At 45.3% G+C, this 15,877-nt stretch overlaps 1 protein-coding gene across 2 annotated transcripts in view; it reads right to left on the minus strand.

Moving 5' to 3' along the window:
• LOC126531388 (glycine receptor subunit alpha-2-like) overlaps positions 1-15,257 on the minus strand; it is a 67,710-nt gene extending 52,453 nt beyond the window's left edge. The window contains exon 1 of one of the 2 annotated variants that reach the window (XM_050178896.2): positions 14,604-15,070. In XM_050178896.2, the coding sequence (XP_050034853.2) occupies positions 14,604-15,055 (452 nt within the window). In that variant the 5' untranslated portion in view covers positions 15,056-15,070. Of the gene's footprint in view, positions 1-14,603 lie in introns of both variants that reach the window. The other variant, XM_055071133.2, reaches the window with a different exon arrangement.
• Between the last annotated feature and the right edge of the window lie 620 nt (positions 15,258-15,877).

The raw sequence follows: 15,877 nt of genomic DNA on the forward strand, positions 1-15,877 counted from the left end.
TGTCGATATCCATTTGGTTTGACGACAGCGACAGTAAACACTTGGCAGCTTTCATTGGTTCGGCGATGGTGCCGTCGACGTTGCCGGCGAAATCTCCGCGGTACGCGTCTTCCGTAAGTGACCTAAGCATAGTCCAATCAGCGCTCTTCAAGACACCATGAGAGAAGGACCGAGAGAGTCCATTAATCTTGAAGTAGGTGGGAATTTGACTACTCCCGTGAGTCTCGATGTCACGAAACCATTTACCATGTGGCGTGAAGCTTCGTGACACTGAGGTCAAGCTGAGGCAGCTGCTATGCGCAGGACGCCGCAAACACTTCGGGCTACCATCGTTCATGATGCAGAGGTCATAATCAGAGGCAAGCGACACAACATTCTTACCCTGGAGTTGATCTTGGTGCTTCCGCAAAGAAAGTGGTGCGCATTGAAGTCTCCAGTGATGACCCAGTGGGCATCAGTTTCCTTTAATATGTATTTCAGCCTTTCACAGTCAAACTGCCTTGTTGGGGAGATGTAACAACCCATAAGAGTGAAAGACACTTTGTTCTTTCTGACGCGGAGGCATACGTATTGGTTGTAGTCATGAGGCTGAACAGTATGCGTAACATAGGTCCAGTCCGTGCGGATGTAAATGGCAACCTTGCTTCGTTCCTTGCATGTGGAGGAAGCAAAAACTTCGTAACCAGATAATCTGTAAGGAGTCGGTACGTTCGGTTCACAAATAACTAATATAGGAAACCGATTCTTCAAGACAAATTGGTGCAAATACGAGAGGCTGGACTTCAAGCCTCTGGCATTCCATTGAAAAATCGTCGCACTTCTAGCTCCACTGCGAATAGAAAGGTTTCGGTGAGCCATGGTGCTTATATGAGGCTTGCGAGTACTGGATTCAGTGCATCCAGTATTTGCAATGAGCTTTGAGCTGTCGGTGTCTACAGCTTGTTCATTGGCATGGGAATCGTATTCATTATTGATCGCACCATCATAACCACTTGCCGATCCTGTTCAGTCAATTCATCGGCAGGAGATGCTCTGGGCGGACTGCTTCCGTCGACGTGCAGTGATCCTGCTGGTGGCTGCCGTACTGACAGCGCAGACCAGGCTTCGGTGTCCATATTTGTTTCAGTGCGTTATCCTTCTTTATAGACGTTTCTAATGTACGTGGCCTGGGTGGCAGTGGAGGAGGTGACAGTGGACGTGGCGCACGCGTCACCGACGCAGTTCTCCTTGAAGAACGTCTGCGACGGGAGCATCGCTTCTTGATTTTAGCGGCGGCTTCTCGATGAGAGGATTGATATATTGCCATTTCATTTAAGATAGCGATTTCTTTCTTAATTTTTGGGCAGTGCTTTGATGAAACCTCATGAAATCCGCGGCACTTTGAACATTTTGTGACAGTGTCTGCACATTCATCCGCGGTGTGTGGCTCATCGCAGCGGGGGCACACTCTTTCGCTCACACAGACGCTGCTCCCGTGTCCTAGTTTCATGTGGTTGCAGCACTTCAGAGGCTTCGGAATGAAAGGACGGACAGAATGACGAAAGTAGCCTACCTTAACGTGCGACGGCAGACAGTTGCCGTTAAACACAATATTCACGCAACGTGAGTTGCCCAGGTGCTAGACATCAGTAATGACATCATCACCACTCGCTGCTTTAACCACATTTGGCAAGTCATTGCTGCGAATTGCCAAGTCTACGTCGTATATGACACCAGTGATGACATCAGAGCCCAGCGGGATGTGACAGTGCACCTGCAAGCCATCAAGATTTGTTACCTTGCGTAGGGCGCTAAGAGCCCCCGCATGGAGAACACCAACCGCCAGTACATTTTTGCCGTTGTTCACTCTAATGTCCGTGATTTCGTTGGGCACCACGGTCTCCAGCTGACTCGAGACAGATTGCCTATTAACCGCTTCATGTTATCGTTGGGTATCACAAGCATAAACAAGATTGTGTTGACATCGGGGCTCCGCGTGGGCCGCACAGTTTGTGTACTGGAGGATGAAGTAGTCCTGGTGTTCCTTCTCTTCGCCTTGCGGCCCCGCACAAGTTCGAAGTGATCGTCATCAGAAGCATCCTCGCTGCTGAGTGAGTAGACGTGGGTGCCTTCGCTGTCGCTACCAGTCTGTAGCTTAGTCTGTTTCCTGAAGGCGGTCATCACTGACATCACTGGCTCCAGCAGACGCCCTGGACGGTCCACGTCCATTGCCACCGAACTAGGCGCGACGACTGTTACATACACTGGAGATTTCACGGAACTAACCAGAGGTGGAAAAACAACACTCCGCCAAGAGGCACTTCCATATGCGCAGAAATGCAGACGATAGATAGATACTGCTTTAAGAACAAGAAAAATATTTGTTCTCCAAATGGAACCGCATAGTAACATAGTAGAATGAAAGCCGACATTGCAGCCGCAATGCACGCGCAATCACTGAGCGGCATTAAAAAAAACTAAAAGTAAATAAAGAAGAGAAAGAAAGGCATCTATTTCTATGGCATTAATACATATCATAGCAAATTATAAACACCGTTTCAGCGGTCTGAACGCATGTATACCAGCGCGCGAAATAGTACGAATGACCATTTCAAAAAGTATCGTTAGCAGTTCCCAACGGCGACACCTTGATGCGGCCTACCCCACTTCGATCGCAACGCCGTCACCGTAGTTTTCATCATTGCGCGCCTCACTGCGAAGCATGCGCCGTCCCAGCCGCTAGTCCTACTCAACCGTATTTTCGTGGACTCTATTTGAAAGCAATTTGCAGAAGGCTCGTAGCTTTTGCGCCTGCTGTGTATTCTCAGCGCTCAGTTTGCGTTGAAGTGATAGACAGCACGAAGGTCACTTAACTCGCTGCTACTGCCGCTTTTCCTCACGCCATTGTTTTGACAGCAACTGTCACGGTCATCGAGTGTGATGTGTTTGTGGTTGCCTGTGCGTGCCGACATCATGCTGGTTAATTTAGTTAGTAAGGGAATGTTTCCAAGTTTACGTGGCCGATAAAACTACTATATTTACTTCGTATAGCCCGCTACTAAGTTGCTATCGCAATCGATGCTTCGTTTTTCGAGTGATACTGAACTTTGTTGTTACCCGAAATAATTGTGTAGAGATTACTTTTGGAAAAGGCGCTTAGAATAAGGAACGAGGCGAAGAAGGGAGCCTCGCTGTGCGTAAGTATCCCTCCTGGTGGTCGACAACGTTATAGCTAGTAGATTTGCGTTATGCAGCTTCCTGTTGCGTAAATGATTAATTTCGCTTCTTATGGCCAAAGCGCCAACGTCAACAGTACTGCCATGTACGAGGTCGCTCTCCGAACTCATCTACGATGATATATTTCAGCGTGTCGCCACGTACGGCGAATACTCGCTCTTATCTAGTGCGTTAGAGTGCAGCCCTGTTTAGTGAAGCAGTGTTTTGCAAAATGGGAGTTTCAAGGTCTTAAACTAGAATTCAAGCTTCAACTTATAGGCGTCAGCGTATATAGATGAGATGGCGGAGGGCTGTAGATATCGGTGAAGCAATATATAACTGACAAAGTACCTTGAAGTTAGATATACTCGATATATCTCCTATAGACAACAAAAATAAATTCAAATCTTCTATTTCCTCTTAATCTCCAAGATATCGCTAAACTCATTTTTGGGAATCTCATGTCCAAGTGGACAAAGCGTAACCTCTCTTGAGTATGAGGTATGTAATATTTTTCTTTTTCAAGTTTACGTAGAAGATCACAATGTTCATGCTTTCTACAATGAATTTCACTGCTTCCTGCTGCATTATTATAACTTTCCTGCGTTTAACCCTGTACGTTGAAATTATGCAGAATACACCTTTTTCGCACTCTCAAACAACCAAGGCGTCGTTACTTACGCATCTAAATCTACTGTTTTATAGCCTGAAAACACTTTTATGGGCGAACGATGTAACTACAGAGCCGCATCGCTCTCAACGCAATGAAAACGCGACAAAAAATTTTTCCCTCAAGCAGGGAGGAAAGAGAAAAGCAGAAGGCAGGGAGGTTAACGTGAATAACGTCCGGTTGGCTAACTTACACCGGAGGAATGGGAAAGGGGAAGCAAAGATGACAAGGAGAGAGAGGAGGGAAGGAAAGAAGGAAATTAGCGGTCAGTTTGCTGACGCGTGTGGTCTAATAGAAATTGCATTAATAGTCACCGACGTTCACACAAGCCCGTCGTCCTCAAGAAGCACAAAGGGGCCTTCACCGCATTATGGGCCGACGAGCGATGGGGGCGGTGTTCCAGCAGCACCCTCAATGCAGCAGTTACAGCCAGTGGCGTAGTAACGGGAGGGGGGGGGGGGGGGGGGCGTGAGCCCCGGGTGCCAGCTGGGGTGGGGGGATTGTCGTATATGTCTGAAGACTCCCCTCTCTACGCCGGCTTGAGTAGGAGTAAATGGTAAAGAATGCTCCGGTAACCAGCAGCCCGAGTTCATGTGCCCGATATACCCGATGTGTAGTGCCGAAGAATTGTCGCGGTATCCAAGGCGGCTGTGCGCCCCTCCCTCCCAGGAAATTTTTGATATCCTCGCTTTCCTGACTAAACCCAGGGGGGAAGGGTGACAGAAGACCTACGGGCCCCAGGCGCCAGACGGCCTACTTGCGCCACTGGTTACCACACTAATTTTCTTTTGCGTGCAGATAATTTGATTCGGCTAGACTAATCCTGTTAGCGAACTAGCCAACTTGCGTCCGATTTTGTCTCGCATTAATTATTAATCATCGAAGACCGGACATCTGTCACTGCGTTCTCACCACGCACTGCTGTAAACCAATTAATAAATCATTGGTTGCGTCGAACCAAAAAAGACAGTCAAAAATCTGAAAGCTGTATCAATAAAATCCGGCAAATCCTGCTCCATTTTCAATCCCGACTGAGTTTTACGGCTACCCCAAAGACGTAAACCCTACAGTTTAGAAAATGAGCATCTGAAAAATTCTGTACACCCGCTGTTCCTTAAACACATATCTTGAACGTAGCAGTCTCTCGCATAAATGTGTATTTCTCCCTTTTATTGATTTTTTGAAAAGTTGAATAACGCTCCCCCTTTGCTGCAGCTCTAGCTATCAGTGTCGGCTGATATGTCAGTGCATTGCAGAAAAGGGTGAAGTAATGTGCCAACGCCACCAACTACAAGTCGCCTGTCGCGAAGCCGCGTAATTGTACATGTTCTCTTTAACAGTGTACCTCTCTGTGCACCCAATAACCACATTTTTACACTGCAAACTGAGCATTATGCGAGTAATCATAATGCCACTGTGTAGAAATTAGCGGCAACAACTGTATAGTGTAGTCGGTCTTTATATATACTGCATGCATAATCTAATTCTTAAATTGCGAAAGTGAGAAGAGGTAACACTCTACTCCCGGTCCTTAAGGGCTGCTGAAAAGGTGCCGACCGGGTTATTGCGCAATAGCCATTAGAGAAGACGGCTGACCAGTCCAGTACTCGCTTGCTCTTACGTCTCTAAGTGCGTCACCGCGGACCAACATTCGGCTCCTAAGTGTTCTCTCCTGCACAACTCAAGCTGCAGTATTAAATACACCGCGAGACGCAGCCCTATGCAGTACTTTCTTGTGTACACAGGCCGGCTACGTTGTGGAAGAATTGTCAGGGCTTTGGCAAGAAGCAGAGCCCACGAGAGACAGTTGCAAGAGGCTCTGTGGAACGTGATTCAGACTCCGGTTCTAGTGTGGCAGCAGCGTTTTACCAGAGCCACTCCCGATCAAATGGCGTCACAGCATATTTTTTTCTTTTCTTTTAATTTATTTTTGTAGCAGCAGAGATATACATTATGGTCCCGTAGGTGGCTGAAACACATTTTTGCTTTGAATTTTCCGATTTCTCTTTTTTTTCTCCTCCTCTTCTTCTTTCACCTTTTATTCCCTTTACCCCTTTCCCCAGTACAGGGTAGCCAGCCGGTACTTACACTGGCTAACCTCCCTGTCTTTCCTCTTCTTTGTTTCTCCTCCTCTCCTTTGCCTAAGCAGTTACACGGCAATCAGTGTCGTGTTATTTGTCCCCCTTGTGGGGCGTGATGGTGCTACGAAACAGTTATTTCAGTGACCAAGAGCAAGCCTATCATGAACTAATACCCGTGTCACACGGGCGTTTGGAAGGCCTTCCAACCGATAGTCAGTTGACTCAAGGGTCAAGTTCGAGCTGCTACACGGGCGGTTTCGAAGGCCGCCGAGTCAATAGTCTATCGACTCAACGGAGCACCCTACAACTCTATCGAAATCTCAATGGCCTTTGAGCAACTGAAGCGGAAACAGCGCGAACATGCCCGCTCGTTCACAATGTGCTCGTACTCACGGTTAGAAAGAACAAATCAAACCAAATGCTCTAAAAATACTATATATGAGTGTTATTCATTATTCAATAAAGTGTTTTTGCCACTTTATATGTGCGAACACACACCAAAACGGCAGCCGCATCGAGAGGCGCAACGTTGCCGCAGTTTCGCTACTCAACAACTTAAAAACTAAACATATATGTATGGCAATGTATAAACAAATTTTTTTAATGTAAAAACAAACATAAAAGAAATTATAGTGTTTTTAAATGGCTTTAATGTTGTTTAACTTTTCGTGACATGAAAATGAAAATAAAGATCCGCAGCGCCACACAATTTTGCGAGAAACGCCTGAACCACTCAACGGCCTTTCAAAAGTGCCGTGTAGCAGCGCGACAACTGCTTTGAGTCGATAGAGTTGTCGCGTTTCAAAGGCCGTTGACTGGAAGGCCTTCCAAATGTGCCCGTGTGACACAGGTATAAGAGACGATGAGGATGACTGCGTTATAACCTGGCGTGGCCTGTTCATTCTCGGCAGTGCTACATGCATGCATGCGCTTGTAGATATACCTGTATATAATCGTTCCGGAGCCGATTTCTACGTAACAATATGGATCGGTGCCACGCTTGCCCTCTCCTATAAAGCGCTCATTTTCGTAGCCTGTTGTGAACAAGTCAGGTGCTTACAAGCAGCTATTATCGCCCCGTCTTTAACTCGTGGGTAGTCAAATTTTCTATCGCTATATAGTAGAACTATGGACGAAAAAAAATCTTTGTGTTGTGCTTAAAAGTTATATTGATTTAGGCTTTGTGAGTGTAAGCACAAATGGAGCAACTGAACTTTCGTGGAAACAAACCTTTGTGGAAGGTCGAATGCTCGCATTTTATTTTCAGAATGCGGACGTACGAATAAGAACAGAGGCCTCAAATATTTGCCACCTAGTTTATTTGCTCTGAGTTTATTTAGGGACACTCGCAGATATGACGCGAGTACCGCTCTATTCAGACCAGTGCAATTCTTTATCTCCTGCTTTTGACTTTCTTCATAAAGGGGGAGCAGATGTATTTTAGATTTCACGGGCGTTATGTAGCATCCTGTGGATGAAAGGGATATATGTGATGACCACATGTTGGAATGGCAATCTGGCCTTAAAGTTAAATATATTCAATAATGCCTTTTATAATACTTGGCACGTTACAGTAAATTCGATGCTCATAAATTTTTTTTTTTTTCTACAGCGACGCTGTATATGCATAGGCGAAACCCTCGCAGTCCGACCACAGAAGCCCTCCGGCAGAACGTGCGGCGCACCATTGGCAACGCCAGCAGTGACGTCGTTTCTCTCTCGCAGCAGAGCGCGCGCAGCAGTCTCTCTCCGACTTCGCCATGGGACAGTCGCGTATCGTTCGTTCTCCCGAGGAGCAGCTAGCCTAAGACCAACAGCGCCGAGAGCAGGAAAGTGAGAGATCTCGCCTAGGCAGAAGATCGTGCCTGCGATGCGGAGCGCAAGCGGCAATGCCGGGCCGATCCGTCGGCTCGTGCGGCCGAGCTATATAGTCCGAGAAGCGTAGCTAAAGCGGCAACGCTACACTGCCGACGCATCGGCCTAGCGAGATCCCCAACGGCGACGTCGGGCCGAGAATCCGGCGGTTTGGGTCCGCGAAGCAGAGCAGCGATAACGTCGACATCTAGATAAACACCGGGGCCGCACATTACAGCTTGGTTGGTTTACCATCTGTACGGGGTGCATGGGCGGCGTTTTCTTTTAGCACTTTGATTTTTTCTTTTATATTCACTTTCGCATTCTATAGCAGACCACGACGTGACGCTTAATAGAGTTAATGGGCACATAAACTTGAGCGCCTTACTTTTCCGTCGACGTACCCCGACCATAGCATACATGAGAAACTATTATACATTTTTTCTGCCTCAGAAACGGAGCTTTGACAAATTACTTTTTCAAATCTTTCAAGCATCTGCTTCTTTGTGCAACGTATGGGTAGTTACCAGGCTAACCATTATGGGACAGTAAAGTGCAAGAATTTTTTTTCTACCACTGCGATGAATCCTCGTTAAGGAACTCAAAGGAAGGTACCTCAACAAGAAAGCCTGTTTGTATTAGACGGCCTACCTTTGACATGCATGGTTTGTTTTGTCTGCTCGTTTGTTTCTTTGAGCCGGCCCATCTTTGCTAAGTACTGTTTGCCCCAGCGAGAAAGAGTAGCGTGCATCACCCATGATGCCAACCTCTCCTACAGACACAATAAATGAGAGAGAGGGTGAGTGAGAGAGTGATCGTGGCGATGACGAGGGGTCCTTCCTCTCTCTTTCTTATTTAATGAAAGAAAGCCTCTAGTTACGGCATATCCGATGGATTTTGTCAATGTGCTCTTTTGAACTGCGCAAGGCGGAAGCGTTGACTGGAATTCCATGCACAATTTTATCGCAGAAACCACAATTATACTGGTGACTTTTTCTTTCCGGTAAGGAAAGGTCGGGAAATATATTGAACGCGTTTAGCAGAGCATCGTCGTTAGGCATACATTCATAGTTATATCTTTACGCAACAACGTATCTATTTTGTTTAGGTTGCAGCATTTGCGTTATTTGCTACTAAGGCTTGGCTTACCGCAGAACTTTGCTACATTTTTTAGCAGCATCTGTTTACTTAAGGCTGAGTTTTCTTTTATCCCGTGTACGCGCAATAACGACAGAAACTGATTTCATCCATCGAAAACGCGGATAACAGGCCGCTATCAGAGGAGTTTCTTTTGGGCCCTTGACCTGATGCAAATAGCGCGCCCTTGATTACACGTTCCGCTATAGCGGCACTTGTAATCAAGGCCTTTCTATAAGCCACTGGGCTTGTGGACGTTGTGGACTTGTATGTATGCACCTTCTTTTCATATGATCATCATTCATCAGCCCCTTTCTCCCCCTTTTCTTTACCACTGTGTACAGTAGACAAAATCAAAGTATTGCTGAGGCCAACCTCTCTGCCTTTCCGTAAATATATAGATGTTTATCTCTCTCTTTCTCTCTCTGTTTAATTATCTGCGGTTACGCAGTATTATTCAACTTATGTATTTAGGCAGGCTTGAGAATCTTCCTGGCATTATAACTTCAATGATTAGGGTCGTGAAACCTGTCTGCCATGGACATTGTCAATGTTCGTGATTGCATTCAGGAGTTATGTTTCTTTCAAGCTTACCAGCGGTTATAGAGTACCATTGCCTCTGTGAATGCTGGTGCTGTTGAACGAGTCTTCATGAAGTTACTGCCCAAAACCTTGTCGCACGTTCCTTCAAAACAAGAGCGACCAATATTCCAGTTTCTGTGCGGAAGGCCCGAAACCTGTGCAACGTGAGCGGTGTCGCATGGTTAAATTGTTGTAAAGAAATTGGTTACACGCACTGAAAGATTACATGACTAAAATATTTTTCAACATTTATGCTACAGAACTGTCATTTAATTGTTTCTATTTCTTATTTCGTATTTATTATTTTTATTTCGTTGGCGAAAGTACAGCATGAAAGGAGCCAAGCTGGAAATATGACCATTAAACGAACGTATAAAATTTTCCTGGAATATGTGTAATAAGGAAGCAAACATTGGATATTATTATTAGTATACGCAATAATAGTATAAAGAAGTAACTGATATCCATCCAGCACAGGGTGCTTAAACCATTGCCGCACTAGTGAGAACCGTATCTTTCAGCTATCACCATTTATTTTTTTGCTTTATTAGGCAGTTTTATGGAACTAATGATCACCGAACCAGAAATGCTTGGCGCTGTTACACCACTTCGGGTGTTCGCGTCATATTAGAAGTATCATGACGTCGATGAGATATATATGGATATTAGATACCTAATCAAAGCTTGAAATTTAAGCCTAACAACAACCCATCTCGCTTGCTATAGGGCACGCCAATATGATACTGGTGATCATCACTTTATGTAATGTCTTCAGGCATTTAAGGCCACATTAAGTGCATGAATAAATTATTGATTGATTATTATTGACATATAAAGCGGCGCAAGAAATAAATAACCCACAGTGCCTTAAAAGCTCTCCAATCATCCAACGGCAGCCCGTCAAGTTACTTTCTCGGTGATCTAAAGATTGTTTCATTTAAGCTCCAGGCGCTCAAGAGCTCGGAAAGCCATAATGAAATACGAGCTTGAAAAACCCTAAAAGGGCGTGGCACGTAGAGACGGATAAATGGGTGGGGTGTCCTCCCGAGCCATTTTATAAAATTATGCTCCGTGGAAATGGCGTTCGCCACGCGAGTTTTGAAAAAGAACGGGCCTACAGGCGCCAAACTTTAGAAGGCCAGACCGATTTTGGTCGGCGGGACCGCTGAACGTGACATGTTTTGGCAGAGGACGGCGCCACCTATACCAGTCACTCCCATTGTTTGTTTTTTCCGGTGAAAGCTTTGAGAGTCCGCAAACAAGTCACGTTCGTTTCTCCTACGCGTCACATCACATCGCCCTGTGACGCCGTTTCGGTGGCCATCTTCAATGTCATCGTCGACCTCGTTTGTATTTTGCGGGTGCAGTCGATACTTCCACATCAGCGACAAAGGCAGATCTGTGGCGTATACTGGGATGATGTACACAGAGAGGCGTGCAAACAGACTCCAACTGTGTGTAAGAACGCCAGAATCCTATATACTGTATTTTCTAACTTAAACAAATTTTGGGGTGCGAAAGGGTTCAATTGTGTCCAACTGACGTTGAATTATTTCGCCTAAACCAACTGACAGCCAGCGCTATGCAGTTTAAGTTTACGAAGGCGACCAATGGGAAGCAGGTCAGTTTCCATACAGCGCAAGGTAAGAAAGTGAGCGTAACACTTTTCATGGCATTTGATTGTGACGAATTGCTTTACAAGCGATTTTGACCACATGCCGTACCATGCTTCCGGAACGCAATGCTAGTTAAGTGGCGAAGTTCCATCCTTCTTAGCCATACGCCGCTTTACCGGGACAAAGCAGTGATTCGATGAGTTGTCATGTAGAATGTGATCAATGTTCTTTGTATGTTATTACTTTCCTCGGTTAAGCAATTTAGGGTGCTGAAGTATAGAAACGTCCTTCTACTTGAAATTCGAGGCCGGGATAATGTAACGAGTCTATTCTAATTCCATCCCACTTCGCGCTTCGTCAGGGATCCATGTGGGGCTCTGCCACGCTGTCGCCGTTATCTAACGGCCGATTGGGGTGGCTCATAAGTGGTTAATAGCATTGAGCCACAAGAATTTGTATGTACGAAGTATGTAGCGCAGCTTAGATTTTTGGCACCGTAAACAATCTACATACGCGACCAGGGCCTCAAGCATCTTGTTTTGCATTTAACTAAAGAAACTCTTCGAGAAGCAACAGAAGTGCGTGAACAAGAATCAGAAAATCGCAGAAGGCGGTATAGCTGTATTCACGTTGCTCGTTGCTTGAGGCTTGTCTCAATTTATCTTCTTTTCTTTGTCTTGTTTAACTGTAGTTTGTTAATGCTTAGCAACCACGGTGTCCATGTATAAGTTCTTGCTTTCAGCAATTTCTGTTTCATTTTTGTTAGTTTACTATAGACAATTCTTTATTTATGTTGTCGAAATGTATTGTGCGACAAATTTTGACGCTTCAAACCAGCTTGCGAAGAAAGAGGAGGCGGATAGCAACATAAATATTCACTCGCGCTTTTTAATGTTTTTGTGCGTGGAGGGATTCCAACAAAAAATAAAGGAAAACGTGCCGTGGATACTTTTTCTTTCTTAATATTCTCGTCAAAATTAATGTATTAAGAGGCAAGTGGGTATACGCAGCGGAAAAGTTTATTTTAATTGATATAATATTTCATGTAAAAGTATAAAATATGGAATTTGCTACTTGGAATATGAACTAGAATTATGTCAGCCTAATCTTTGAAATTTGGTCAGAATCAATCAAATGAGCTCTTACGTAATAAACTCCCATACATTCATGGATATAAATAATTTTCAACTTGCAATGTTTAATACCTACAAAGTACGGGTCGTTTTTAGCGGAATGATTGCAAACCTATTTCATTTATGGAGTAAAGGGAGATTTGTAATACAATTGAAATGTACGCTGGTTTATCGCGGAATTTATAAGCGATGGAGCAAGCTGATACTATGATTAGTAAAAACATTACCCCTTGGAGCTGCGCAACATCGGTAAAATGTTTCGGCTACGATTATTTGCTTTCGGGTACATCTTACAAGGCATACAGAAGTTTTTATGCTCACGAGTGTGCACTACCTTTGTCCTTACGTTCCATTTGCTTCTTGATAGCAAACATGGAACTGAAACTGGTTATACGAGATAAAACAGAAAAATGTGTGATTAACATTTTTTATATTTGTTCCTAAAGGCGCCTTTTCAGAAGCGAGTCGGTAGCAAAGCACCTTACATTTGTATCAACATTCAATCCCAGCTTAATATAAACTGGTGACAAATTGGGCAAGTTTGCAGAGATTTGCAAACCCAGCACACATATTACGTTTTGCATTCGAACAAACACTCAGATTTGTCGAAAATAGTTGCATATGAAAATAAATTCACCGTCTGCTGGCTACGGAAACCATCCCCAATGCACCCCCCCCCCCCCCCCCCCCCACACACACACACAAAAGAAAAGAATTCGCCCGAAATTGCTAGGCGAAAATACTGCAAACAAATGGTGGATATGGCTGTTTACATTCCTGCATTCCAGATAGGCATGAACATTCTTCGTTGGAACACTGACTGTTTCTTTCTAGGGTTTCATTCAAATGTAGAGAACAAGAGGAAAAGACGAGTGGCCAGAACAACATATATTATATTTTATCATCTACTCCCCTACTAACCGAATAGCCAAATAAAGTGGTGTGTAATTGTATTTGTATTATTGATTTCCACTCGAGACTCAAATGGTTCTGACGGCAAAATGCAAAGAATAAGGCGCTTCCATATATTCTATTAAGGAGAAATGCGAACACGATCGCATACCTATACTAGTAATTAAAGCAATAAGCGAATAAAACTCAATACTTCAATCGAGCAGCGCAACTAGAGACGTTATAAGCAAGTCACGGCACGGTATTTTTGCGGAAATTCCTACGTCGGGAGGAAAGCAAGAGTATTTAAATAAGCGCCGCTGAGACGGCAGGGGGCATTTCAAGTAACAAGCTCAAAAGCGTCGGCCCGAGGGCCGAAGAAGTTCTTTTACTGGAAGGAACACAAGGCAAACAGGAGTAAACATACCCCCCCCCCCCCTCCCCCCATAGAAAGGTACAGTCAAATTTTACGAACCCTTGGTGCGAGCAATGCCGTTGAAATAAAAAGTAGGGACATAAAATGAAGACAAAGAAATAGAGTATACATAGCGTAGTGTTCAAATCTTCAAAGGCAAGTTGGTGTATTGTTGTTTTAGTAACGACGAGAAAAAATTGAGACCAGTACATTCATGTCATTCAAAAATAACGGCGAAATAAATGTTCATTTAGAAAATCTAGATAGACGTATATTATTATAAAGGTTCATATATCAAGGTTCAGCAACACATCTACGCGAATTTTTAGCTTCTCGGGTGGCAACTCAAAAATCCAGAGCCTTTATGAAGTACGCAAAATAGGTGGTGTGCTTCTTGTCTCAGCTCAGAAAATAAATCCTTCAAATATGGCTTACATCATAGCTTCCATAATTGAAGATGCTTTCTGCGATGTTTATCAGGAAATTAAAGTCAGGTAATAATAATAATAGTATACTCATAAAAGACAAACTGAGACTGAACCAATTTTGAGGCTAGACCCAATAGCGTCTAGCAAAACCTAGCAGGTTCCTTAGAACTACTACCTCACAGAAGAAAATAAGGTTTCAAAATTTCTCGCTCTATTGAATCTTGTTAAGGGAACCCCAAGAAAAATATATAACAGCTGCTAAATGCACTGGCAAGACAGACGAATATATCTAACATTATTTTTCGCTTTTTACAATTGCAACACTCAGCGTCACATTTCCGATTTTCTGTCCCAGAGCACACACTTCTACAGCTACATTTCGCGGGCGCCTAAAAATGCGGCGCCACGCGCGGGCGCACACCTTCACGCGAGAACAAACTTTTGACTCCAACCGCGGTTTCCATCTCGTAATTACTCTGACAGAGCGTTTCCCAAACTTTCACCTCACACCACTGGAGTGCCCTCAACTAATTTGAAAGAGGCAGCGTGGTCTCATCGTTCCTCGGCCATCTCCCGGGACAATCTAATCGCCCCAACTCACCCGGGTACGAGCGGCAAAGCAGGCGGCCAGCACAACGCAGCTACCAGCACGACGAGGCGGCAGGCGCTGGTGCACAACCCGCTCATCGCGTGGCGACGTTCGTTGCGACGTGCAGACGCCGAGGCAAAGCGGCCGGCCGCGGTGACGCTGGAGCAGCGGTCCAGACCCTCCGGGAGCGAGGAGTCCGGAGCCCGCGATTGAGCGGCGTGGCTCTTACGAGGGCGCCCGCGGGGCCCCGCAACGCCGCCGCCGCCGCTAGCGCGCCGCCGCCGCCACCACGCCGCCCGCGTTCGCCCGCGCGCTGATGGCCAACGTTGCTGCTGTGGCGAGGGGCACGCGGCTCCCACCCCCTTGGGCAGCCATCGCGTGGGTGCGGAACCCTCTCTTCTCCAAGTTTGAGCGCTCTTTCGGCGCCTTCCCTCTTGACCCTTCCGCCGCCGAGCACCTCCCATTTCCTATGAAGGCTTCCATTTACCTTGTGCTTCTCTCGCACCCGCCTTTTGCCTGAAACAATTTTCCTTTTTCTTTTGCTTTTCATTCATTGCCTCCGAGTTATGAGTCCTGCTCACTCTTAACCCTTTCGGCTCGTTTCTCTATTTCCTATATAGTTTTCACTCGTGCAGATTCTTCTTTTCGCAATTAAAAATCTTTTTTTTTTGGCAATTTTCTATGCTACATTATATCCTTCAGGCTGTCGGCTTTCATGGCGGAAAGAGAGAGAGAGAGAGAAGTTTCATGATACGAAATGCTGAGAGGTCGGCCTGAGGTATATTCCTCTAGCCAGCTACTCGGCATTGGGGGAAGGGGAAGAGGGAAAGAAAGAGGGAAGAAAGAGGTGTATGATGGGTGACGATGATGATAGAAGGAAGATGTAGAAGATATGGCAAGCAATTTGGCATGCTCAAAGTCTGCAATCCAGGCCAGTAATTTTTAAAAAGTTAAGTAATGCCTGGATGGCCTTCAAACTCGATTGAGCATCTGGCCAAGGGCCTAAAATAACATCCTCCGACAACGGTGCGCTGTCGAGATGGCGGAAACTTTTTTACCAGGCTCCTAATCATAAATTTTCTTCCTTTGTTTTTCAGTGAGCTGTGCTTCATCGAGCTGTTGCCAGAAGAGAAAGAAAAGAAATGGCCTCATTCCTTGGTCGACTTAGATATGTGTCCTCCTCCGCTCAATGGCGATTTCTGCGTCGCTTTCACTGCGGTGAGCCCGGTGAAACAGCTGATAGGAAACGAAGATTGATGGTGGGGCCAATTCGGCCGTCAGTGCTA

The sequence above is a fragment of the Dermacentor andersoni genome, chromosome 5 (assembly GCF_023375885.2).
Source record: "Dermacentor andersoni chromosome 5, qqDerAnde1_hic_scaffold, whole genome shotgun sequence".
Lineage (NCBI taxonomy): Eukaryota > Metazoa > Arthropoda > Arachnida > Ixodida > Ixodidae > Dermacentor > Dermacentor andersoni.